This window comes from Struthio camelus, chromosome 1, assembly GCF_040807025.1.
Source record: "Struthio camelus isolate bStrCam1 chromosome 1, bStrCam1.hap1, whole genome shotgun sequence".
NCBI classification, from domain to species: Eukaryota; Metazoa; Chordata; class Aves; order Struthioniformes; family Struthionidae; genus Struthio; species Struthio camelus.
Window position 1 is genome coordinate 112,406,401 of NC_090942.1, and position 26,288 is coordinate 112,432,688.

The 26,288-nt window shown below is 36.6% G+C and overlaps 1 protein-coding gene across 3 annotated transcripts; it reads right to left on the reverse strand.

Annotated features, from left to right (window-relative positions):
- Positions 1-1,760: 1,760 nt before the first annotated feature.
- On the reverse strand, positions 1,761-22,717 carry LIPI (lipase I). 3 transcript variants are annotated; one of them, XR_011135002.1, is made up of 11 exons: positions 22,308-22,671; positions 18,790-19,166; positions 16,958-17,066; positions 14,131-14,232; positions 12,636-12,725; positions 11,290-11,457; positions 9,608-9,700; positions 8,310-8,472; positions 6,793-6,904; positions 6,249-6,422; positions 1,761-2,388 (listed from the first exon to the last, which is right to left on the reverse strand). XR_011135002.1 is itself a non-coding variant. In XM_009667898.2 (11 exons), the coding sequence occupies exons 1-11, from the start codon at positions 22,384-22,386 to the stop codon at positions 2,283-2,285; spliced, it is 1,509 nt and encodes a 502-aa protein (XP_009666193.1). In that variant the 5' UTR covers positions 22,387-22,671; the 3' UTR covers positions 1,761-2,282. The 3 variants fall into 3 exon arrangements, 2 of the variants coding, with proteins under 2 accessions (XP_009666193.1, XP_009666195.1); XM_009667898.2 differs by having other exon boundaries at positions 8,374-8,472; XM_009667900.2 differs by lacking the exon at positions 8,310-8,472 and having other exon boundaries at positions 22,308-22,717.
- Positions 22,718-26,288: the final 3,571 nt, after the last annotated feature.

Below are 26,288 nucleotides of genomic sequence, written 5' to 3' on the forward strand. Positions count from 1 at the left end.
GTGAAAATACCATCCCTAGCAAATACAGAAAAGGAAAGTTTTTATGTCTCACTGTCTTTAAATAGAGTAAACCGTTGAAAACTAAGCTGGTATTGGTAAAAAACTTACAAAATGGAAAAAAAAACCCAAAACAATCATTTAGCAATTATTTCAGTAATAGTTCTGGTAACTTACAAGCACTCCGTGACTGTTACTGGAAAGGACAGTACACCTTTATGCTGTCAATTTAGAGCTAATATAATTTCATTAATTTTTCCACATATTAACTCAAAATTGAGCATCTCAGGCAAAATAAAAGTTTATAGTCAAAAATCAAATTCACGTGTCTGTACTTTAGGTCTTCTCAGCAGGACTTAAAGCCAATGTAACAACACAAAAAAGTGAGAATATGAAACATTCAATAGATAGTTGGAATTTAAGAGAAATCATAGAAAACACAATTGAAAAGAAACTGAAGAGGCCACCTGACACGTTTCTCTGCCTGAACATCTATGTCACCCATTGAAAGATTCTTGTTCAAGATGTTTGAAATTTACTCTCAGGTCTCTAGGCGGCTTTTCAAGGAACATAAGAAACAGGTATTTGGAGGCAAGGTAACAAAGGGAGGGAGAGTCAGAGACCTGTAAAGGGGAATCTAGGGATGATGAGAGCAAGGCTGGACAAAAACCTACGGAATGAAAAAAAGCAGAAGAGCAGATCAAAAAAACAGAGGAGAATGAGATGGTAAAACAAACAAAAAAAGCCCTCCCTCCATACACATGCGCATAAACACACAAAAACATCTATTTTTGTACTAATGGCTCTCTAAAAGGAAAGGAACAAAGAAGATATACAGCAGGATGAAGAGGCTAAGTGAGACGTCACCTGAGAAAACCTCTGGTAATATAATTGTATCTTTAATCTCTAGGAAGGAAGTGGAATAATAATAATAATAAAAAATCAGGCCATGAGCACGTCTGATTATCCATAATTCTGTGTTCTTCTTGTGTTCAAGAACCATTTCCAGGCTGAAGCTTACTGTTCCTTCCTATATGTCTTTACCTGTTTGTCTAGACAGGTAAAAGCACACGCTATGGCTGGTTCAGTGCTTTGCACATACTGACTGGCAGGCTGCAGCTGCCTCTTGCACCAGATAAGAGAGTAAGTTAAAGCTTGTGTTCCCTCAGGGCATTATCTTCCACCTTTCTCATAGCTAGCTGTTGATTTTCATAAAACTTCATACCACTTCATAGGTTTTTGACATTTCATCCCATTGACATTTAGATGAAATTGGGCAACAGCTTCAGTCAAGTACTGCTGTCGGGGTAGGGACAGTTGGGGCATAGGAAAGAAAGGGAAAAGCCAAAATGCATAGGACTTATTTACACAAGAAACCAATACACAAAACAACCTTAAAGAAGAAATATACACATATCTGTTCTTCACTGAGTATCATCAGAAAAGGCAATTGACTGGATTTGGAGAACCTGTTCTGAACTGGAAAAAGTAGTCTTTCTTTAGGTAGGGCTTATTCTGGCTCACATTCCAATAAGTGAAAAGCTGTCACCAATTTAAACCTGAGCAGCAGCTCTAATTGCAAGGAGCCCAAACTGAAACAGAATGAAAATGGATATATTTCATCTTTAAACTGTCCACGAAAACATCACAATTACTTCATACCTGAAACATCACTGCTCTGTCCCTAGCTTTAAAAGAAAAGTCTGGTTTGTAATAATATCTAAGATGGGCATAGACATAAAGATAATTAATTTAAACAGCAATTTTACATATATGTTCACAAATTTTATTGCTCCAGTGCTCAGAGACTGAGACATATTAATGAGAAAATGTGAATTCATTTATCCAACGAACAAAGCACAACAGAATTGCTGTATATTAGATCTACAGATCACATGTACAGTATATTAAATTCACTTAGATAATTATGTTTCAATGTAAAAGCCGTTATAAAGAATAAATAAATATACATATGGACTTGATAAATAACGCGCCGAGATTATGCAGATAATTCCTATCTAATCCAGTAGTCCCCTCACCGCTAACAAATAATAACTAATAAACCACTGAATGTTCTCTGCTATGATACACTTGTTTTATTTAAATTTCCCAAATATACAGATATCTGAACTTTCCAATGGACTTCACTCTAAGGGACTCAAAGGAAGTAATGAATATTGCCACATAGATTCTTGGAAATAAATCTAGCTTCTCTCATTTCCTTTGTCATTGCAGTCTTTATCCTCAGAAAGAATCAGAATGTCACTGCTGTAAGAGAAATTAAGTTAGTAGAGGTTCTCTTTTCCTATATCGCTCCCTTGGCATGGGATAGGCTTGAAGGTCAGTTCAGTGTTCTCCATCAATATGAAATCATATCTGCACAGCTGCAGCCTACAAAAATAAAAAAAGCACAATAGATAAAAAAATGTAAAAATATTTTAGTATCTGAATTATTAAACCTGCAGTATTTACCACCTTTTAGAGAAGTTACTCAAGACAATAAGAAATATCCTCTTGTTTAAGTTTACACCTTATTTTAATGGATCATTAGAGTAGTTTGGACAGCCTGAGAGCAACATCCAGGACATCAGATGGATGGTGCAAAGTGGCATGAGTAAGAAGTGTATCATGTTAGTCTGAAATATGGAGATGCTGTAATTCAGCCATCAAGGCTATTAACCTGTATTCAAATTAATTCTTTAGAACAATGATCCAAGAACAGCTCGATACTTAGTAAGAGCAGGACTGAACAATTCACTTTGATTCCCCTAGCACTTAAAGTTTCTCTTCTTTCATTTCATGGAGAGAAACATAAAACTGCATCATACTGCCTTCTCATTTATTCAGTTGCAATGAGAGCACACATAAGGAATTTTCATGTAGGACAGTAATTTGTCATCTCTCAATGCTCAGAAAACCCAGAACTGCATAATACTATACAATTAGTACCATGCATGTGGTACAGATATCAAAAAAGCAATAACACACAGACACAAAATCTTAATTTTTATGTCAACACAGAAGCTAGCTCTGTCCTTTTAGGGCAAATACAAGGCATAGGTTTGCCCTGAACACACTACTATAGATAGATGGAGGGAAGTGGTTTAAACAGGTAAGTAGCTAACATACCCTTTTCTCTCATAGCACCTCTAATGGCATATATGCTATGATACTTACTTCAAAATGACCTTCTACATTGTTCTAAGCTCACAGACCTGGTTATACAGCACAATCCACCTCAAACTGGGATGCAGCTGAAACAGCTAAGGGAAAAAGCCTGGGAAGGAACGTACAGCCAGCCATTTGTGCTGTTGCCCATTAGCATGAGATTTTCAACCAGTTATGGCTCCACCTATCTGTGTATGAAAGGACTGTAGGACTTAACGTTACACAGGAGGGAGGGAAGATTGAGATTATCAAAATTCATTACAGAAGCTAAGTTAGCATATTTTATAACTAAGAAGATCAGGAGAAATTCAGATATTTTGTATAAAGCAAAACACAGAATGCCATCAAGTGCTTCACCCATAATTTGCTTTAAGTAAAATGTAGTGCTTTAATACTGTATTATTTTTGGTAGGGCACAGAAATTGCCAGCATTTTAGAAATCTTTGCAAGAGACCTTGAAAGAATTCACAGGACAAAGTTCCAATCAGGATAAGACTATTATATGTATATATATCCCAAGTTTACTGTCAATATACTATTTAACAGTATAGCGCTGCATTTTAACATATTTGCAACACTATTTGCAATATAGTAGCACAATATGCTAGCATAGCCAGTTCTCTTACCTAGGAATAATTATGTCTAATCACAAGAGATACAGTACTTAGACAAACTGTAATAATGAATACTAGAAATAACAACATCTGGTTTCCAACATGTTCTATCTCATCTGAAGCAAAATACATCTGAGTGAGTACCAGGCATGCCACTGAGTAATCCTCAAAAAGGAGTAGATTTTTCAGTTTACCAAGAAAGTACAAAACACAAATGATTTTTTTGTTAGGGGAGGCATTTGTAATCTCTTGCCCCATGTGGCTTCCCTGGTGTCTACTAAAAGGAAAGGGCGTTCCACATTCTCTTTTTCAGTAGAGGCGTTAATAATTCTTTTTTATTATGCCTGCTCTTGTTTTGGATAAGGAAAGGTGGCTGGACTAAACAAGTTGAGACATTTACTTCCTCCATCAAATGAGTTTGGAATTGACTGACAGATTCAAAACCTTTTGGGGAGAATTGACACCTGGACACCAGACAAGCTACAAAAGTTTTCTCTTTTATGAGTGAGCAAGAACGATTTATCTCAGAGCCCAGAAGAAGAATCTGGAAATGATATGTACCCTTTAGTACTTTCACATTCACACACCATCTGTGTGAATAATGGGTCAGTCCAGAAAACAGTTCTGCCAGTGATATTCCCCAGACTCCCACTGTCTGCTGTTAACCCAGATCTGGAGAGAGTGAGACTGCTATTGTTTTTTATCCCTGCACCTGTCCTCTGTTTCTTACCTACTATTTTGCTATATGAATAATTTGGAGATTTTTTTAAAATGTAGTTTAATTTTGATTATCCTGTATTTAAGTAATTGCTGTAATTGCATCAACTAAGATAGGTAGTCGTAATTACAACGAGCAATTTTATAATTACACCAGGCAACAGCTTCGTGACATCTGCATTTAAATTAACTTCACGTGTTCACATGGAGATTCAACACACTTTTCCACCACTGTCTAAAAGCATCTAATATGCCTACACAACTATCAGATGATGAGGCCCTGTAAGAAGGATTTTAGTGGAACCTATATGAAAACAAATCAAGTGCATCTTACTTTAAAATTAACAAGAGTTCAGAATAAACAGGAATGAAAACTGAAAACCAGTCAGGAATGTTCACTGAAAGTATTTCTTGATTCACTAGACTATTCAACTGAAAGTCTTGAATGCTGATGGGCTTGCAAAAAAATTAATCTTTTGATTTATCACCATTGGGTTCGGAAAAAAATTGCAAAATTGATTTAGAGCTTTGGCTATCTCTCATTGCCAAATGCTTTTAAATAAAATCACGTCAGATCACCTGAGAGCTTGAGACTTACAGCCTTCAACAAGTTAAAGTCTAATGCATACACATTTTGGAGTACTATTTTGATTACTGAGTGTTCAATTTCTTCCTTACTCTCTCGCACCTGTATTCTCCTTTTTGTCAGTAAGTACGAAAGAGCAGATTAATTTAATAAGGTTTCAAAATTTTTACAGGATATCATACCCAACTCCTACTAGACTATTATGATATATCAAATTATAAAACCCTAAATGTTATTTCTCAAGTTGTAAAGTATACTAATGTAAGACACTGACTTAGCTCATATTGCAGCATTATTCCCACTCATTACTTATCTGGTTACCATTATTAGATTGTATGTTAAATTCTGACTTTGCTGAATCTGCCATTTGTATGAAGCAAATAAATGTAATAACTTTAAAATGAAGTACTCTTGCCACTTTTGACTACCTACTCTTGGTTATTTCTTACCTATTCTATGGAATATGTTCTTTTCACATGATGAAAATATAGAGTTTAATTAGTAATGCTATTTTACAGGTAACTCTAGAGACCTAAAAGCTGAACATACGGCAATACCACCAACAGTAGTAAATAATAAAAGTGTGGTAATGACATTTAAGCACAAATAAATGCAGATGATGTCATTTTAAGCATGGGCAAATGTAGACTGTTGTTTTGGTCTTGCAGGGCCTCTAACAACAGCAACAAGACCAAAAGCCTATTTCTGTCACACAGGGAGCTGGATTGAAGCGCTCCATCCCATACCCAAGTATGAAAAGTTCTGATTCAATCATATGTCTATACACAAAAATGCTTAATAAAACTCATCTTCTGGAGGAGAACTTAAATCATGCAATCACTGCAGGTGTAAGCCAGGCTGGCCTACGTAAGTGGTCCTTTAGAACTGATTGTGACCAGCAGCAGCAGCCGCCTCAGGTAATAAGCGGCATGTAAGAACTTTATATATAATAAAAGATGCAAAGTTAGGGTGCTGTGCACTAAATGTTAGAGTATAGATCATCTCTTCCACGTGATAGATTTGATTCTAGGTAGGGCGAGGAGGCTATTCATGCATTTAGGATTATGCTATCAAAAATAAGAAAACAACAGAGACAAATACATGTCTGAGGGAACGTGCTGAGCAGTTTAGCTCACGTGCAACTTCAGTACCTCACAAACACTCACCTTTCTGGATTATTAAGAGATTTCAGCCTCATCTGGAGAATCCTGAGCTTATATTTTGGTCCTATTAAAGTCTTTGTAGAAAAGGTCAAGGAAATTCTCGATATTTTATCAAAATCCTGATAAAATCCAGTGAGTATTCTGACTCTTCTGTATTGCTGAAATGTTGCAGCCTCACTAAAGAGAAGTATTTTCTGGTCAGTGTTTTGTTATCAGAGTAATATTAATTATTACTATTAAGAACAGAAATCTGATAAGATGTACAGACTGAGAGCACTCACAACAAGGACACCTAGAACCAGATTCAAAACAGCAGCATGCAAGGACATGGGCTAGTTTGTAAATGAAGAGAGGATCACTTCAGTGTGAGGAACATTGGCCTATGTCACTGAGCCATGCAAGACCCAGAAAAAGGAACTGCGACCAAGGATTAACAACCTCATAGTACTCTCTGGCTGAGTTAACAAGTTAGAAGCAAGGTTTAGGGAACTCAATGAATTAGTTTTATGACGAGATAAAAAAGATTTAGAAATAAAAAACGACTTACCTATTCATTTTTGATTCTACTGTCTTTCCAGCATAATCTGTTATTTTAACTCTAATGAAACCTCTCCTAATATTTTTATTCCAGGTAATAATATCCAATAAATAGTTATACACTGCAAATAGAAACAGGAGAAAAAAAATAAGATTCAAGGAATGACCTCAACAGGATACAATTCTTATTATTTATTAAAAGTACTCACTGGATGATGATCGTAATAGCGACTCAATACTTCTAAGTTACCAATTCAAACCAGGACAAAAAGGCTATTGATAAAAAGTAGCTTCTACTAAACAGCTACTTGGATTTCTGTGCAACTAACTTTCATTTCCTCCAGTTCTTACAAGGAAAGGATTTGCATCAGAAAGCTACCATCAGAATTAACGTGAAGAATTTGACCTGCCTAAGAAAAGAATGCAAAATCAAGCCCTGACTGGCACCTTCAGTTTTTGGCAAGCTCCGCAAAGTGAGGATAGTTGAGCTACTAGCATAGCTAGACTATCGCATTATCCATAAAAGTGGCATCGCCAGAAAATAGTTGAGGAAGAGGGTAGGAACAGTATTTGCATAAGCTTTATGCATACGCAAAGTGCGCAGTGTCCTAGGTGAGCGGGTTTATTAGATGGTAAATCTGAAGAGAGACCTTATTCTGTGCTTTGTTTGCCCAGCTGCACCAGTGCAGGTCCCCCAAGCACCCTTCTCTCAGGTCAGTTCAACCTGTTGGGGAGAATCTAAGGGGAGAAGCCACAGATACTTGAAAGATTGCATGGGGACGAAGGGAGGAAGAGGACAGGGGGTGCTGACTGCTTTCTCATACTCTAGATCCTCTCCCTGGACAGCTCATAGCCTCAGGAAAGACCTTGTGGCTTCCTAGGGCTGGCACCCTCAGTGCTCAAGTGCTACTTGAAAAGGATGTGTGCAGCTGAGCCTGCTCTGCTGCCAGCACAAGACTGAGTTTTGCCTATACTGCTAAGAAACCCTAACCTGGCCTTCTACTGCACTTTTGAAACCAGCACTAATATTTTAACTGCTACAGCTCTTCAGAAGAAAAAGATAGAGAGTAAGTAAAAAGTAAATAAGCCAACTGAAACTTTTTTTGGCGTCTTACTTTTTAATATTCTAAAAGGCCAAATCCCACCTTGTGCGAAAAGCTTGCGCTGCTTAGGTTTATAGCTTCACTTAGTTTTAAGGCCTCTCGTTTATTCCTATTTCTTCATGTTTCCAAACATCTAAGAATTAAAATAAGGCTCTAACTAATAAATACCTTCTTTTCCAGATTGGTTTATTAGACTTATTTTTCCCTTCGAATTTGCATATTTTCCCTTAAGTTTATGTTGTCATTACAACACTTCCTATTCCTCTCCATCTATCTCCTTCTATGTTTGGTAAAGCTTCTCCCTCCCTTTCTCTCCACTACTACCCCTGCCCCAGACTACCATATATCATCTTCTACAATGTATTCTTCCTGTCATCAGGTTTCTGCCTGGGTGGACTTTTGATAAATGCCCAGATTTTAATACCTTCCTGAGCAGGAGCAAAGCTGTATTTTTCCGCAGGAAGACTGAAGTGAGGAGACAGACTTACTGGCCTGGGCAGCTTTGAGAGCATGGAAGAGCAAAGTCCAAAGCGGGCAGGAGGAGGCGAGAAGAACAGTGGTAGCAGGTGTGGGTGGAGCTGAAAGACCTTTGGGAAGAGAAAGAATTTCTCTGAGTCGGGAAGGGCAGGCAGGAGATCTGATTTGGGCAGTTTAGAGAGAAAGGGTTGAGAAGACTCTGGAGCGTGCAAAGGTTCAAAGGGCACCCAAACAGGTGCTCCTGCAACACTAAGTTTGGAATGCAGTTAACAACCTATATTCTCCTTCTCCTCCATCCTCCACCACAGTGTGAACATAAACAATTTTAAAATTGTGCCTTAGGCTTTGCTGTCCAAGTCCTTTTCTCCCCATTCACACCAAGACATGGAATAAACATTGATATAAGTGAGCGCACAATTACCAATATAACAAGAAGAAGTATTCAGTCACTGGCCACAAAACTTGCCAAAATGATGGCAAAAAGTAATGAAAAAAGTTGATTTCCCTTGAATTCCCTGTAAGCTGCCCATGCCTCAAATCAAAGAATTTAAATATAAGCAATTAGAAGAGTGTGCTAACATTCACTCAGGGTGGTAAAATCTGTTAATAAAAGGGAAACTGGATGAGAATCTAACCTAGACCTCCCCATGGCTAGGTAAATACCTACTGTAGCTAAAGGCTACGCTAAAAGTGTTCGTTCCCATATAGTGTATCTATGATAGCCAGTTAAGTTTTCCTTCCCCTGTTTTATTCTTAGGGAGAAATGGAGCTATAATAGCTGGAGAAGCTTTAGTTCATTGTGGGGCATTCCCCTCTCTAGGGTAGAGCATACAAATGTTTCTTTTCCTTCCTCCACTCTAGGCAGTCTTGCTACACATTTTTGCTCTCTGAAAAATGGCAGTAATGTTCCCATCAAACAGGTTCTCTCTCAGTCCAGCGTTTGCCCTGTCACTTGGTGCTCGTTTTCTGGCTTCCTTGGCAGTTCATCCTTCTCTCATTACTTTTATAGTCACATTTCTTTCCTTCTTTTACTTAGCTCACCTATTGGGTACTCTTCTGCCATAATCATTCTTCTCCTTCCCCCAGTCTACAAACTGATACTTAGCTGATGGTTTATTACACCATTTTATACAGCAGGTAACAAAAACTTTCTAATCAAGTACATGCTTTCAATCCAGTTCAGCTAACAAATAATAACCATAACATTCTATAAAGAGTTTGTTAAGTATGTATTCAGTCACTCACTGCAGAATGGCTCGTGGTCCGAAGTATCAAAATAAGCTTTTGTTGGTAAACTATTTTGTATTAAGAGTTCTTTCCACCTATCGGCATAATAACCTGAAATCCAAAGTTTATATATTTCATTTCAGACATTTAGCGAAATCATGATACACATATAATTTCACAAAAGTAAGTCACCCAAAGTGATAGATTTGGCTTTAACCTTCTAAAAGATTCTCTGAGAAAGTAAATTGATTTGTAAAATGCACGAATAACCTCAGTCTACTAAAATGTAGTATATATATATATATTTCATTCTTATGAAATGATATGAGCATCATTATATATTGATATATAATATATTATATATAAGCATATATATATATTAGCATCACAAAAATTGTCACAATGGCATAGTTGGAATCTGTTTAGTCTAGGGTACCAACTCCAGAAAGTGTTTATAAACTCCTGCAGAAGTAATAACAACAAAATCAAAAAAATAACCCACATATTTGTAGAAAATAGTTATGGAACAGCTTCACAATAGGTAAAATTTCTTCCGTTCTTTCTTCAGTGATTAAAGCAAATATTTTTATCCCTCTAATCTACAGTTATGGATATTATTTAATTAAACTGTAAAATCTTTTTTAAACCTGTTAAGTTCTTGGATGTAACGTAGAAAGCATTTTGTTTTATGCAGTTTTACATTTATTGTCTCTTCGTCTTGATGTCATTCTCTCCCTCGGATTTCTTTATCCAGATCGAATAACCAGGGCTAGTTCCAAGTCAGCACCTGGAAAAGGATGCTGTTTCTTCTTCCAGTTCCCAGATTCAGCTGCCTACCATTTCCTCATAGGAAATGAGGAATTTCAAAAATGAGGTTTTATAGTTATTTAAGAAAAAAGATGGCAGCTGTTTGGTCAAATATTTCTCTACCTCTAAGTCAGGCATTCTTCAGTCAGTGCATCACGCATGCCTAATAACCATTCTGGGGAAGTCCTGGAGTCTTCTCGCCGTACTGTGATGTGGCATTATAGTGGCTTTTTATTCTAGAATAATATATAGATATGTCTATTTTCAAACCTGATTTAACTAATATATGCATGTCTAAGGATGAAAAGAAGACAAGGTATGAATTCAGAGTTAACTTCTATTCAAACATTGTAAAAATTTCTAAGAAAACACTACCAACTGAAAAATGTTCACACCATTGTAGCTGTTTTCAAACTGTCCTCAGATCCTCTCTAAAACCAATAAAACCTCAAATTAAAAAAAAAAGTATTCCAAACAAAAGCTTGATTCCAAAAGAGAGTAGAGCCAGAGGCTCCATGAAGTTGCTATGAACATTATTACTCCAAGTAAAAAAAAAAAAAAAAAAATCACAGTTACGCTAGCGATGATATTGTATTATGGAAGCCTACAGTGATGGGCTAAGTAGAAGCACTTTCTCTGTGCAGAGAAAATGCATAGTGAATATATTTCAGACTAGAAAGCCTAATAGGAACATTCAATGCTTGTGCCTAACAGAAATAGCTATAAAGTAGCCAAAGCCTTAAACTTTGAACTATTTTAAACACCATGCAGCTCCATAAACAATCTCCATACAACCCTTAACAAGAGACTACAGCTCTCTGTAGCAATCACAGAAAGAGCACGTCTAAATTACTGAGAAAAATCACACCTAGCCCAGACACCATAAGTCTTACCCAGTACAGGACAGGACATTGGTTGAAAAGCTTTACAGTCGACACATTTTCCTCTCTGGTAATCCAAGTATGAGTCACAAGGATATGCTGTTATGTTGCACCCACTTTTCAAGGATGATAGGAAGAGGAAGACAGATCTCTGATGATCACATTTAAAATACTGAAATCCTTTAAGAAATAAAATAAAGTGTACAAAGAATATGTACTCATTTTTCTTCTAAAGGGAACAGATGTTATCCAAGTAATCCCATTTAACTAAGCCATTCTTAGTTAGCCATGTTTTTATTCTCTGATTAGTTGACCACTAACAGTTGCACATGGTTTATTTCACTGTAAGTCTTTGAAAGTGTAACAAATGGATGCACATACACAAAAAGAAAAAATTAAAGTCTATATAGAATATATTATACCAAGAAATACTCTACTAAATCCTATCAAAGTCACAGAATTACTGTGAACGAGCATAAGCCTGAGTTAAAATTAGGTTTATGGCATCCCCTACTAAATCCTTAAGTAAAAAAAAAAAAAAGCTACTGTGAAGAATACTTTAGAGATTCTTCTCTCTAGTTTCTTGGAGAACAAAGTCCTTTCTTCTTCTGGCAAAAGGCACTATGAGATGTAATCAGGCAGGTGAAGATGATCCTGGATCTTAAAGGATTCCCCTGTATTCACAGGCACACAAATGAAAGCCCTATGATTTGCAGCAGCTGTAATTCCTAGCAGCAGTTTGCAAATTAGTAACAGAAATATAGGTAGAACCATAAAGATATCCAAAATGACAAAGACAACATGGTGCAACCTTGCCTGAGATTTATGGAGGCTAAAATAAGCAAGATTCTGGGAAAAAAAGATCATGCCGTAAAACTGTTTTCTTCCTAAAGGATCTAAAAGACATGATCAAAAACTAGTTCTTCATTGCCAGTCAGGAGGAACCCAAGACACAGAGTGAAAACTTGATAAAGACAATGTCTTTCATGTTGTACACAAGTGATCGCGTCCAAATCACTTGGACACAAACATCTTCCCCCGTGCCTAGCTCTGTATAAACACAGAAAAATAGTGATCACTTTATGCAGACGATATACATGTATATACATATGTACATATATAAAAAACAATAATGGTGTAATGGGATATGCATGCTTATAGGAAGATTTAAAAAAAAAAACAACACACACTCAGCTGCCTTTGTTACTTCTCATTTGCTGAGTGGGAATGGAAAAGAAAGCATACAAAGCCCTAACCCTCATATTACTGAACAAATGCGGTCTCCTTCGAATTCAGCTTAGCCTTTTTTGACTTGATCTCAGACTCTTTTCCTATTAACTTAAAATATTTTTATTTACCACTGAATACTGTTTTTGGACAACCGGGCTGATCCGTTCCTCCATTCGGATAGAAATCAATGGTTCCTAAAGGTTTCCTGAAACCTAGCGCTAAAGTAAAAAAAATCATAAAATCAAAAAAACGTCCAGTGAATAATTTATCATTACATGGAATTCTTAAAGAAAATTTTTGCAAATATACTGTTCTTTTGTTCTGTAAGTGGAATTCATGTTGAATTAACATCCATTTTTTTCCTTGCAAGTTATTCACATGTAAAATGCTATATACAAAGGTATACAGATCTGTGCATTATACTCCTACTGCCACAAAGGAGAATGGATAGAGCAGAAAGAACTATTTCATGTTGCAGCTAAGTTATTTGCACTAAGAAATTTATGAAATGTATGTCCTGTCTAGCAACCAAAATTCTGTCCGCACGTATAACTCATTAGAGTTAGATGTTTCATTTTGAGCTACAGTAGATTATAACAAAGTAGAAAAAATGCATTTTTCCTGACCCATGAAAGACCATGACTGATTTCAGTAGGATTTAGTCCAAACTGACGTACCTTCCTTTTTAATCTGTTATCTTAATTCACATAAAGGAAGTGTTACACCTTCACATATAAATTTGTACAGGAAATTGCTAAGTTTTAATACTTTGAAAAAACAGACACAAAATTTCACAAATAATGGGGCAAGTGTGGCACATGTGAAAGGTCTACTTATGTTTTTGTTAAAAAAAATGAAGCTGGATAATTGTTCGGATTATTACAGCAGACTTTACCATGATCTTCATTTTAACCTTATAATTCTATATAGAATCATATTACTATAAGCAATGGATTTGTACAGCATCCTTATGTGATACAGCTTAGACCAGGTATCTTGGAAGAGAATTTAACTCAGTGATAATAACACACTTACAGCTTCAGTGTTTCCACATGCAAGGTAATATGATGTTTATGTTTAACTATTTTATAAAATAACAGTATCTTAAATTAATGCAATAGATAAAATGCTATTTAATGTGAAGACTTTTTTTTTGGTCTTTTTCATAAGGCATATAATGTAACAAATAGGAAAAATGACAGTGGTAACATCTTTACCGTCACATGACATTAAACAGATTCAGGAATATATGGTTAACTAGATATACCTTCGGCTGGTTATTTGGCATGAAAATTGTTATTTCAATATTTTTAGGTCCAGTCATTAAATTTAACTCAGTCATTAAGAAGGTTACTCATGTCAGAACTGAATGAAATGGCCCATCATTGCTCAAGTCATTAGCAAAGTTGGGTTTCAATTTCTGGATGAACAGGTATAATAAAGTCCAATATGATGTCAACGATATAGATGAAACCACTAGGAAGCAACAGCACAGAAATCCTCCTGACACACAGAACATACCACTGCAACACTATTGGATGCTCCTGAAATAGCTTATCCCTTCTCTTTCCCTTTCCCACTTTTCTTCCTGTTGAAATAGGAAAGTTAAAGCTATGTCATTACCATCAATATCCGTATGAATTACGTCAATAAACTGTGCATCAGTATGATACAATCTCCCTTCTGGTGGTTCTTGAGAGAACGAAGGACCTGCAGGATCAAGACCTGAAAGAAAATAACGATAGCGTTACAGACCTGATTGTCTATTTCTGTAGTCCTCTACAAGACCAGCATGTGAGCACTGCACGGCAGCTTAACACATTTTCCTGGGATACGAACAGTAAAATAAGAACAAAAACCTGCACAGTTCTTTTCAAAACTCCATTCTTCAACTTGCTAGGCAAAGCAATAGTTCCTACCACAAGGCTGATCAACCCCTATCTTTGAATTTCTCTCTCTTCCTAATAAGTTCTGCTCATCTTCCTGTTCTCCAGAAGCGTTGTAAGCCAACAGCATTAGGGGTCAAGTCAGGAGAATTCATCTTGCCTTTTCCTCCAGAAAAGGCCATACCTGTTATGTGCTTCATAAAAAAAATCTGCAATGTAACTACTCTCACCACCAAAACCCAAGACAGTGTTTATCGCAGAGACAATTTCAAACAAGCCTCAGTCATTTTATAGGTTGATGTTGAAATTACTTAGAGAAAAAGTTATATGAAACTAAGTTAAATATTAGCTTTTGACCAAATCTTCACCTGAAAGAGATTTGGAAATCTTATATTCAAATCGAAACTCAGCAACACAGAAGAAATGCCAACTGTGATCCACAAAAACACTTTAACTCAAAGAGGAAGGGATTTGGATGTCCAAGTATTTGAAGGATAAACACTGCATATTCCCATTCCCCTTAGTGAGAGGGAATTATTATTGGGTAACTCTGCAGCCTGATAATTTTTAAAATGGTAATTACAGTCCTTTACAGGAAGGAGAAGTTGCTGACTGTGTGTGGTCTCCTCCTGTTTTCTTAACAGCAAAGGCACAAAGAGAAGAGAGGACGAAAAAGCAAAGATTGAAAATGCAACAGTCAAGACAAAACATATTCCTACACTTAAGTGACTCCTAATTTCAATTTCACTGACTAAGACAGACCTAGTATATGATCTTAGTTTATCCAAGACCTAACAACTGTGTAGCATAATTCAACTGACATATCTGTTTTACTGGTCTAGTAAGGTTTCCTGTCAAGATCAAGATAACCAAGACCCACACTACCAGAGAGAATCATGGAATACTAGCAATAAATGTTCATAGTACTCCAGGAGACAAAAGTTCATTGTTTTAGTCCACTAATCAGTTTTATAATTCAGAAGCCTCAAAACAATGAAGACAGTTTATTGTCTCTTCTCCTGTCTTCTCTCTTTCCTTTCCTTTTTAATCTAGTTTTTCCAACATCAGTCTGGTCCACTGGCTTATAGTTCTATCTCAACTTGTTGGAAAGAAACAATATCAAAACAGGCACTGATGAAGTTATGAGCCTTACAGTTTCAGATTACTCAATCTTTGTCTTTATTCATCAATATTTATAATTATAGGAAGGGGACTGGAACATTTCTTGCAATTCCATTTACCTTTGAGCATCTGAGTTCAGAAATGACATAGATTTGCTAGCTTCCCTTACTGCAAGGAGTCAAAAAGGCCACAGGCCTGGTAACCTAATACTGGTACCAAGCCTGCCCCAAGCCAGTGAAGCCCACAAACCCTAAGGAATTGGGTAAAGTAGGAACGAGTCTTCATAACCAAAGGAATATGACTGGAGCCTGTCACACTCCTAGAAAATAACCTGACTTGCATATTACTGTCCTAAAAGGGAAGAGTCTCTAATTCCCTTTTCTAAGGCTAACTCCTATCACATTTTGGGAAAAAACAAACAAACAAACAAACTTTGTAAGTAATCTGAAGAGAGGGTTTGGAGCTATGAATCTCAAGGAGAGATAACTGCGTCCTTTCAGCCTGAGGACAACTGCTTTTGTAAATCTTAAGTAGTATCAGGATCCTAGAGCCATCTCTCACAAGCATTTTCTGTTAGTTAGCTTAGCCAGCTTCCTTTCCAACATGCTAGCTACTGTGAGTTTTGTTCTTTCACCACGAGTAGCATCAGGGGCCTACATACCCAAATTAGCACTGAAGATCCAGCATCTAAAAGTGAATCCTAAAACTCTTGTTTGTGACCCTAACCCTGAAAGATATATTCTCGAGATACCCCAGCTACCACTGCCATGGAAGACAATGCAACAAACATTAGGTGAGATTTACAGTGGTCATACTCAGTTTGAACATCTGATTTAAGTTCCTTATAGCAGATAGCCCAAGGTACTAAAGCCTGCACCATGTTTAGATGGCTCAAACCGATAGGTTGTGGAGTCTCCTTCCCTGGAGACATTCAAAACCCGTCTGGACATGATCCTGGGCAATGTGCTCTAGAGGACCCTGCTCGAGCAGGGGGGTTGGACTAGATGATCTCCAGAGGTCCCTTCCAACCTCAACCATTCTGTGATTCTGTGTGAAAATAATTCCTGTGCTTGATTCCTATGTTCTGACTTTAAGAGCTTTTGAATCTCTCTTTGGGGGGGAACTGATTTTCTTTGCTGACTAGGTAAGGAACTCGGGCAGCATATTGCTTAACTGAAGTGTCATCTGAACATAGCACTCAATCTTCACTTGAAGGATTAGAGGAAAGCAGATTGGAAAATTTCAGCTTTAACCTGTTAAGTCCTCAAGTCAGACTTCCACAATTTTTTGAACTTATATCAGGGATACCTGTTTCCTCTCATATGTTACTACATAATCACTTCTTATTTGCTGATATTACAATGCCAGCATCTATGTATTTCGCAGCTAGGAGAACAATTCAGGGTACATTAGAATACATTTATCAGGATTAAAAGCCTTACCTGTAATTCTGCCAAGTTTGCCATTATACTTCTTGCCAACAAAACCAGCTATATGAGCCCCAAGACTAACTCCAATCATATGCATAGAGTCAAGAGAAGCTCCATCTGCCTATCAGGGGGAAAAAAAAAAAAAGAAGGCATGACTGAGCTCTACAGTGCCAAGCGAAGTTTGCAATATGGTTAATTGAACAAATAATACCAATCAGTAGACTGATTTAGCTTTCACTTTTTGTCAGTACTCTAAGTTACATTTCTAACTACCTTTAAAAACAAATTCGGTACTAGCTATACAGTGTAGTAACTATGAAATTCTTTGACTAGTTAAAAATGTAAAATGGAAGCTTGAGTATCATTTCTTCCAAACTGTCATGCTAGTCTATTTGAATACGAGGAGCATAGAGAGGGAAGAGGAAGAGTTTTACCAGAAATACAAAAGATGAACCAAAACTATGAATGGGGGAGGGGGGGAGAGGGAATTCCCCTCATGCCTTATTTTCCAATAAAATAAATTAAAACAGTAATACTATTAACAAACACTTATGCCATGGAACAGCTGAATAAGGCTGCCAAATACATGCCTGCAGGAAAGCTTTAGCATGCCCATTCTGCAAAGCAGGCAGTATCCAAAAATTTTCTGAGGAGCTCTATGTTACTATCAATATGCCTATTAGAGTGTCTGCAAAATGACGGAACGTTATGTAGAATCTAAAATGTTAACGTATTAACGAGATCTCAAAATTAAACAACAAAGTCCTCATGGCACCTTACAAGTATTAAGCTGATAGTGATGGGACACAACACGACCCAAGACCATCATTTTGCTGACTCACGCACTGGGATTCAAGAAGATCTATCTACGCATGCCTTGCAGCCACTGTTTTACCAGATGGGCGTGTAACAAGCAATCAACCAGAAATCTACATTACGGGATTTGCAGAATACACCCTTTTATCCCAGTCTGGACTGGGGACCGCATTCTTAAGAGTGTATATAATCCTATTCTATTTTTCTATCCCATATCAATAAATTTACTATTACAGTTGCAAATTGTTGTCATTATATCTGATCCCAGAAGCCAGATTCTAATAGGCCGTCTCTTCTTTCACCTCATCCTTTCCCAAAATGCTGTTTTCATTTTCTCAAATTCTACATGAGTATATTCTTATTGCAGGGCATTCACAATTTCTGAGAATAGCTGGGAAGAGAAGTGCTGAGAAAGGAACAGAAAGTAAGTGCTAAATCTAATAACGGAGTAAATGGGATGATAAAACTTTTTCTTCATCTGTTTAGGCAATAAATCTAAAGCCCAGTTAAGACCACTGGCATCAACAATTTTTTCAACAACTACCTCTAGCATTAAGCAGTTCACATAACTTTGCAACAAATATTTATATCTGACAGCAATTTTTTTTCATTTAAAGTCTTTAATTACGTTAATATGATATTCACAAGAGTAGTGCAACTTCTCGTAACATTTTAATGCTGCATAGTATTTGAATGTATCTCATTTCACCTCCCTACTGATGTACTAGCAGAAGACCTAAAACTTCTCATTGGCCAAAGAAATCATTTGCAACGCAGCCTCAGACATATTTCAATAAAATGACAAAAATTACTGTTTATTTCAGTGAGAGGGAAGTGAGAACTTAGGTAAGGTTAAGACATGCAGTAATAACTGCATGCAAAGCTAACTGATAAGACTTTGCTAACACATGTCACTTGATGTTGTGCACTCTGCTTCTCTTCAGACGTCACTCTATTTTAAAAACTTCATTCCCACCCAAACTATGCTATTTAAGCTTATTCAGTAAAGATAAAACTCTCTGCCTTACCAGCATCTGGTCAACATAGTTCTTCAATATTTTTGCAACTTTCTTGGTGTTTTCAACAGCAGTATTATAATTCAGAGTTGTAGCACCACGATTCCAATCAACTATAATAAGATTAATATCCTCTGAAGTCAGTAAAAGGGTCTTTATGTCACCTAGCCATACTGGTGAAGATCCTGTTGGTCTGAAGCCATGAACAACAAAGACAATTTTCTTTGAGGTGTTAAGATTCTCAGATGCTGTAACATTGTGTTCACTGAGTTTCTCAGAGCAATCTGGATTTTTCCTTGTGTATAACAGTAGTTGGACTTCGAGATTTGTTCCAGTCAAGGCATTACCTATATTAAGATTTGTAAATTCAGGACACTTTTTCTCCTCATCTGAAAAAAATGAAAATGTTAGACAGTCATTTGATGAGGGACTATCTGAAATACACCTCTTAACTTTTCTTCATTTGTCCACTAAGAGTGAAGAGCTTCCATTTTATCCAGCTCAGACCTTTGGAGCGAAGAGCTGGAATGGGCGCTGAGCAATGGTGAGCCATGGTTTAAATAACGGCACTGCAAATTTTGCTATGCTCCTTCAAACCAGCCAAACACAAAATTTGCCTAATTATTTCTGAATCGTGCATTTTCTCCATATCAAATACAAAGTAGTAGCCAGTGTCAGTAAGATGCTTCGCTCAGCCTTCAAGCTCAGGTTCTCAGAATTTTTTCGGGTGTGCATTGTATAAAAAGGAAGACAGTTGAGGCTGTTTCTTCCTCTTTCAGCCAGGGTGGTAAAGTTGCTCATTCTTAGGCCTTATCATTTCACCTAGCAGTAAGAAACAACAGTTGTCTGACAGTACAGAATGATCCAGAACCTTTCCCTAGTTTTGGATCACGATCAGGACACCGTTAGCAAGAAACAAAGAAACAAAGGATCCAGTTCTGAGTTTGCAAAAAGCAGCAGCTGTTAGATCAATATACACAGAAGACACAAGAGAAACTGTAGTCTTTAGCATTTCTGTACTTGGACAGTTATGGTACACAAGGTTAAGCTTTGGATTTAGACAGGATCAACAAAAGGATGGAATTTTCAAAACACTTAATTCTTCCCCTGTATACTTATCAACATCAAAAGTCAATGCTTTAAAAAGTATACTTTGACAACTAAGGTCATACTGTGCGGAAAGTGACTTCAGGATTTTGGGAGCAATCCTATTCCTATCATAGCTTTTTTGTATGACTTCACACTCTTTATGACTTTAGTTGTTCTACAAGCGAAGAGAATTGGGCCAATCTCTTGACTTCTAGTGGGCTATGCTACTTTACACAAGGCTCTTGTTTGATATTTGAAGGTACCTTTTACCTTTACCTTGAAGGTAAAAAGGAAAAAAAAAAGCCTACCCTGAATTTCTTAGAATTTTTGATTTGCAAGAGATGCAATTCTAGCTCTTCTCCATTTCCCAGTAACCAGTTAACCATATAGAGAAAAAAAAAAAAAAGACAGAAGTGAACCCTCCACTTTTCCAAATCTAAGAAAGACAGAGCCCTCAACAGTTTTATAAGGACTTGCAGGGGAAGCACAAAGGGTCGGAAGGTACCCGACAAATGTATTCAAACCTTCCTTTGAAGCTACAACGTACATAAAAGTGTATGTCACCTGAAAAAAGAAGTTCTATCAAATGAAAAAAAAAATGCATCACATTATTGATATTGCACTGCTTATCCAAATAAGCTAAACTGTGTGAATTACAGCACTTAAGGTACGCTAAAGAGAATTCATTTAGGGAAGAACTGGTGACTAGACCAGTCATCTCTGGACCAAATCAGATATGTACCCTAGACCAACCACCAATGGACGAGATATCACAAAAAAAAAAGGATATTTACAAATCAGAGTAGGGTTGAGGTGACTGAGTATTAAAAAACTTCTTGCCTCAACTCAACAAGACAAAAGCTTCATGTCTATCATTGCCTTACCATAAACGACAAGTTAGAATTCTCTATATTTTAAAAGAAATATCACAGTTCTCCTCATTTGCATGTTGAATAATTTAAGTAATGTTTATCCTGATTACTGGACAGTTTATTAATTAGCTACTGATGCAGGAAGACAATTCAGGATACAGTTGCATTGCTGAGATTCAACCAACAAAAATTTCTCAAATTAAGATTTATTCAGCTCCATTTACCTTGAATTTAGTAGAAACAAGATTCAAGAACTTGGTAAAATGCCATGTATTTGACAAGATACTGAGATGTTAACAGAATGTGTCACATTCACTCTCTAGTTTTCATATGATGACACAAGATGATAAAAGATAGAATAGAAATTCTCTTATGCAAACACCATGCACAGAGCTAAATGCTAAAAACCAGTCACTTTATCTTTTCACTATTCAGATTCACATCTACAACATGAAAGTCTTTAATTTTTGCGTAATATTGTTCTTGCTCTAGAAAATTCAAGTTTAATCACTGAACCTTATAATATTACTCCTATATTTCTAACATACACAAGATTCACGCTAAGATACTGTAAATGTTAAAGTGCTCCTTCATATTGATTTCAATGTTTTGATTTGTTATCATAACATGTGATTGGTAGAAATAAGACTTATTTTTTCTGAAGTCAATGGAATGACACTGATATAAAAAAAGGAAAAGGAAAATATTTTAACTAGTGAAACCTAATCACCAGCTGGGAGATTTCACAGGAAAACAACACATTTACCTATGGCTGTGAAGTGACAGCAGAATTATTCTTTGAAAAGTTGGTAGAGAAAAAAATGATAATTTCTATACTGTGATACTACATAAGTACTATAAATATATAATGATCTAGTGGTTTGAATTGTTTAGCAACAAATCATCAAAAGGAAGTTTTTCAAACTCTTATTTCCGGTTGGTTATTGGAATGAATACCCAACTGTCATTTGTGCACTCTTGTGAGAGTACTCAGATACACTTTTCTGTGCAGTTAGAAAATACAAATATAGATTGGGTAGTTATATATGCAGTTTCATCCAGTTAATACATAATTTTAACTTTTCTGTGCATGTTTGTGATCATTATTTTATTAATAGCTAGCTTCTGTGGCTGAAGAGGGGAGAATCTTAAACGCATGCAGACTTCTTCGTAACTAAATTTTGTTATTTAAAGTACAATAGATACTTGAAAAGTTGTCAACTTTTCAAGTTGACTCAGTCAGCAAAGAATAATTTCAAACACACCTGAATATATTAAAACTATTTCACAATTTCCTCCTTACTTAGTACAAAGTGCACATACCTGAATGTGTCTGCGTACAAAGTACAGCAAGAGATAAAGTACCAGGCTTTGTTCTATTTACTTTAAAATGAAAACATTTGGCTCAGTTTCAAAGTGATCAAATTCTCTTTACTAATCAACTGTTCCATTAGGCATAAATCACGAGATTTAATCTTTTGGCCAAATTACATGACAAAATATTAGTTTTCCATGCTTGAATAAAGACAGGAGACTACACCACAAACAATAAGCTAATGTTTTCCTTACCTGATTTCACCCAGTACATCAGACAGATGAAGAAACACAATTTCAGCATGTGGAAACGGAGAAAAACAATATGTAACATCCACAAACAAGCAGAAAATCTACTCTTTATAGCATACTAGATTTCTAACTTAACTGAATGCCACTGATGAGGTAGGTGGAATGTAGAGTAGGAAGCAGAAAGCAAAACTGTATTCAAGCTTCTGCAATTCATGACTCCTCCTATTGAATGACTTCAGTAGGTAGGGTGGTTTCTGGACTTAAAGGGTTGGGATTTTTTTAAATCTATTTCCCTCTCTCTTTGGCTATCACCAGATTTCTGCGGAAGTAGTTCATGTTGTATATTACTGACAACTCTGCTAACTGCGGAGTTTAGGAAGCAGAGTAACTAGTTGTACCTCACCTTAGAGAATGACCATGTGGATGTTTTCAAAAGTGTCACTCAACTGATGTTCTGCAGAACCTGCAATTAACACATGTTGAGATGGGCGTTAAGAAAGTTGCAATAAAAAGTCATTCAGGTTGTGGAACAATTTCTCTGTAAGAACTTGAAAATAATTCTAAGAACTGTATCCCCACAGATTAATTTGTACACAGAATAATCTTCTGAGCTTTCTAAAGAGTCACTGTCTAATCTAAATCCAGAGCAGGTCTGGGAAAGTATTTACATGGGAGAGAGATGGAGCTTACAGCCCCAGGCTTACAATTCTCATTCAGACACCGACTTGCTGGGTATTCCGAGTATGTCACTTAACTTCATTCTTTTTGTGTCCCCAACTGTAAAACAGATGAAGAAACATCTATCTTTGTGAAGCTCATTTATTTACAACTCAATTCACTGGATAAATACAATAGGACAAATTTAACTTTCTTGGAGTTCATGGGAAAGCAAAGAGACAGATAAACTCTTCATTATCCCAGTTAGGAGCCTGAATGCTTGGTTTACCTATATGTAGTCAATTATTCCCACTGTGGAGCTGTAGAGGGGGAAAAAAAAAAAAAAAAGACATCAGAGATATCAGAACCACTCAGCTATGATGCAGAAGCATCCCAGAAATGTTTTCTAGATGGCTGATCTTTCACACTGTTTGTACAGGTATGATCTAGGTTTCCTTCTTTTCCTTCCACAATCAGTAACAGGGGTTTTTCATTATTTACTTCCAAATGATTGGTCACTGCAACTAGCTTTGTGTTCCCGGACAGCTCCACAAAGCTGTGCAACACAAGTTTCTGCAGCTGATAACCTTTAGGAAGTCTTTTTAAAGTCTTTTCCCCTTTGAATTCAGTAATGAGGAGAAGACAATGCAGTATGACTCCTCACATGAAAAAAGACTCAGCTTAACTAGTGACCTTTTTTTTGTTGTTTGTTTTCTGTTTCTCAAATTTGTCATTCTGTTCTGATTGAAGTTCATTAAGGTAACACTTGTTTCTTCGCAATCCCTCTTTATCTCAGATCTTTGACTCTATGTGCAACTATTGTTACGAAAGCACAGCCGTACTGAAGCAAAATATTTCTTAGAACAACTAACAGTATAGTGTCCGTTTTTCTATTTTTCCCACTACTTTTTAATACAGGTTATTGTTACAGCAAATGAAAACTTAGTGCACCCAAGCAACCGTCAGTTAGGTAGCCTCATTACGCAGGCTTCACAAGTTAAAGCTTGGAGAGCTCAACACCACTGAAAATGCTTGATACTGGAATCAGTAACGAGCTCTACTAAAGCACTTACCACACTTATCCATGAGCCAATTACCTGATATTAGGAGAAATTCTTATATATGTACCTGTACATATAGCTAATGCTAATATATGCTAATACCTGTGAATAAATTGCTCATGCTTGCTCTTTCACACACAAACAGGAAAAAGGAAATTTTGAGTTCCTTAGAGAACTAAAAAGGAACAAACTCATCTCACATGTAAAGTACTACGCCATCCATGTTGATACAACAACCTATGAAACAAACATGTCTTTAAGCCCACTGAAACCAGGATCAGTAAAGGATTCCACTCCTAAATAAATATCTAGAAATTTTTTTCAGAATTAATCAACCTGTTGAACTAGTGCTTAACACTCACCACTCTGCCCTATGATAAGGGAATTTTGCTCTGCTCAACAATAAAGGCACTTATGCCACTTGGAAATTCATAAATCTTAACTGTTGTTAATATTTACATTGTGGTTTCTACTGACACCCCACTGTCAGGTAAATCCATCACAGTGGCTGTGAGTTTCAGGTACCACTATCAAAAAAAAAGGTGAGACCCTGAAAGTTCAGGTACTGTCTCTTCCTCTTTGCTGCTGCATGTTAGGATTGCTCTGTCTACTGCTGTTCTCATAAGGATGTACCAGTGTCATGCTGAAAGTCAAGAGTTACCAGCTCCTAAATTTGTGCAAACCAGTGGAGGATTAATGTATTGGCTCTTAGGCACTGTATCCCAGTGCTCAGAACCATAAGAATAATACCCCGTGAATGAACTGTGACTCTTTGGGGGAAGACTACAGTCAGTTATGAAAAAAAGTTATCAGTTATGAAAAAAAGAAAAGGTAAGAATGGCCAAGTGTTCAGATTAAAAAAACTGACTTAATTTTATTTACAATGCAAAGACAAATAAAGGTTACTATGATTTACAGATAACAGAATGGCATTCTTACACTTCAGTTCATCTCCAAAAGGTTCTGCTAAAAAAGGTAGCACGGTTTTCAAAGTTAAGACAAAACCCTTGCACAAGACTCTTGTTCTTGTATCCTGATCCGTAGTCTCATGTAAATGTGACATTTACCCTTCTAATCTTCTCTCTGCCCCTGAAGACTTCCTAATCTTGGGAAATCCCCCTCTCCTAAGAGTTTTCATTTCTCTTATGAATCAAGTTATATCCCCTTTTCAGAACACTGACTGTCCTCTAACCACCAGCCTATGAGTGCAGCTTCCTTTCAGGCAAGACTGAAAAAAGCTTAATTTTAGCAACACAGCATGTTTAACTATGGAAAAACTTTAAGATTGCCAAGGAAATAATCCTGACTAGCTGGACAAAATTTAATCTCATTACTTGTTACACTCAAGCTCATAAATCACATAAATTGATAATCCCTTATTATATATAAACATAAGAAAAAGATGCAGTTTAATATTGGTGTTTAGCTGATGCTTGACAACTCAGCAACCAAGCCTCCATTAGAAAATAATGGATATGGAGGCAAAGCACATCCTTATGTTTAGGAAAAAGAATAATTTATTTGAAAAATATTTTAAATTGCTGATATCAAGGGGACTTCCGGAAATACGATTCTTTGCAAAATAATACTTTAAAAACCTATATTGAATGTTAAATAGGAATGTTTGATAGGTGATCCAAATGACCAGGTAAGAGTGGGTTGGAATCCATGTATAATTTCAGCTTTAAAAATAGCATTCATGTCCCAGTACTTTTTAAAAACTTGAGAAAGGTAAGATGTCAAACACTTCATATTTGAATTTTATCAGTAACTATCAAAATGCTTTATCATACTGATGACTATACTACCTCGCGCGTTAGAGGATTTTGAAGCATCTGTCACTCTCGGTCCTACTACAGCAGCTGCAGTACCCACCTATCCCACAAGATGGCAAGCAGAGAATAGAGCCTTGCATAGTTTATTTTCGTATTGTTAAGTCTAAGTTTTCTTATAGCTCGTCTATGCTCGCTTACGCTTTCACATAGACAAGAAAGAAAATATCCCAGTGACCTGCTTCCTCAAGATTTCGCGTTTTTGTGTGATCCACACTTCCAGTGGTAGACCTGAAAATTGTCAGGAGGGAAAACTCGGAAAAATCAAAAACGAAAGAAGCATTTTAAAATGTTAACGTTCCTGACACAACAGCGGCGCTAAAAAACGACTCCCTGGTCTGTCATCAACAGACACCATGTTTAGCGTCTCTCGAAATACTCTTCAGTAAAACTGAAGCCTGGTCTGCAGTTATAGTAAGACCTCCAGCTGAACT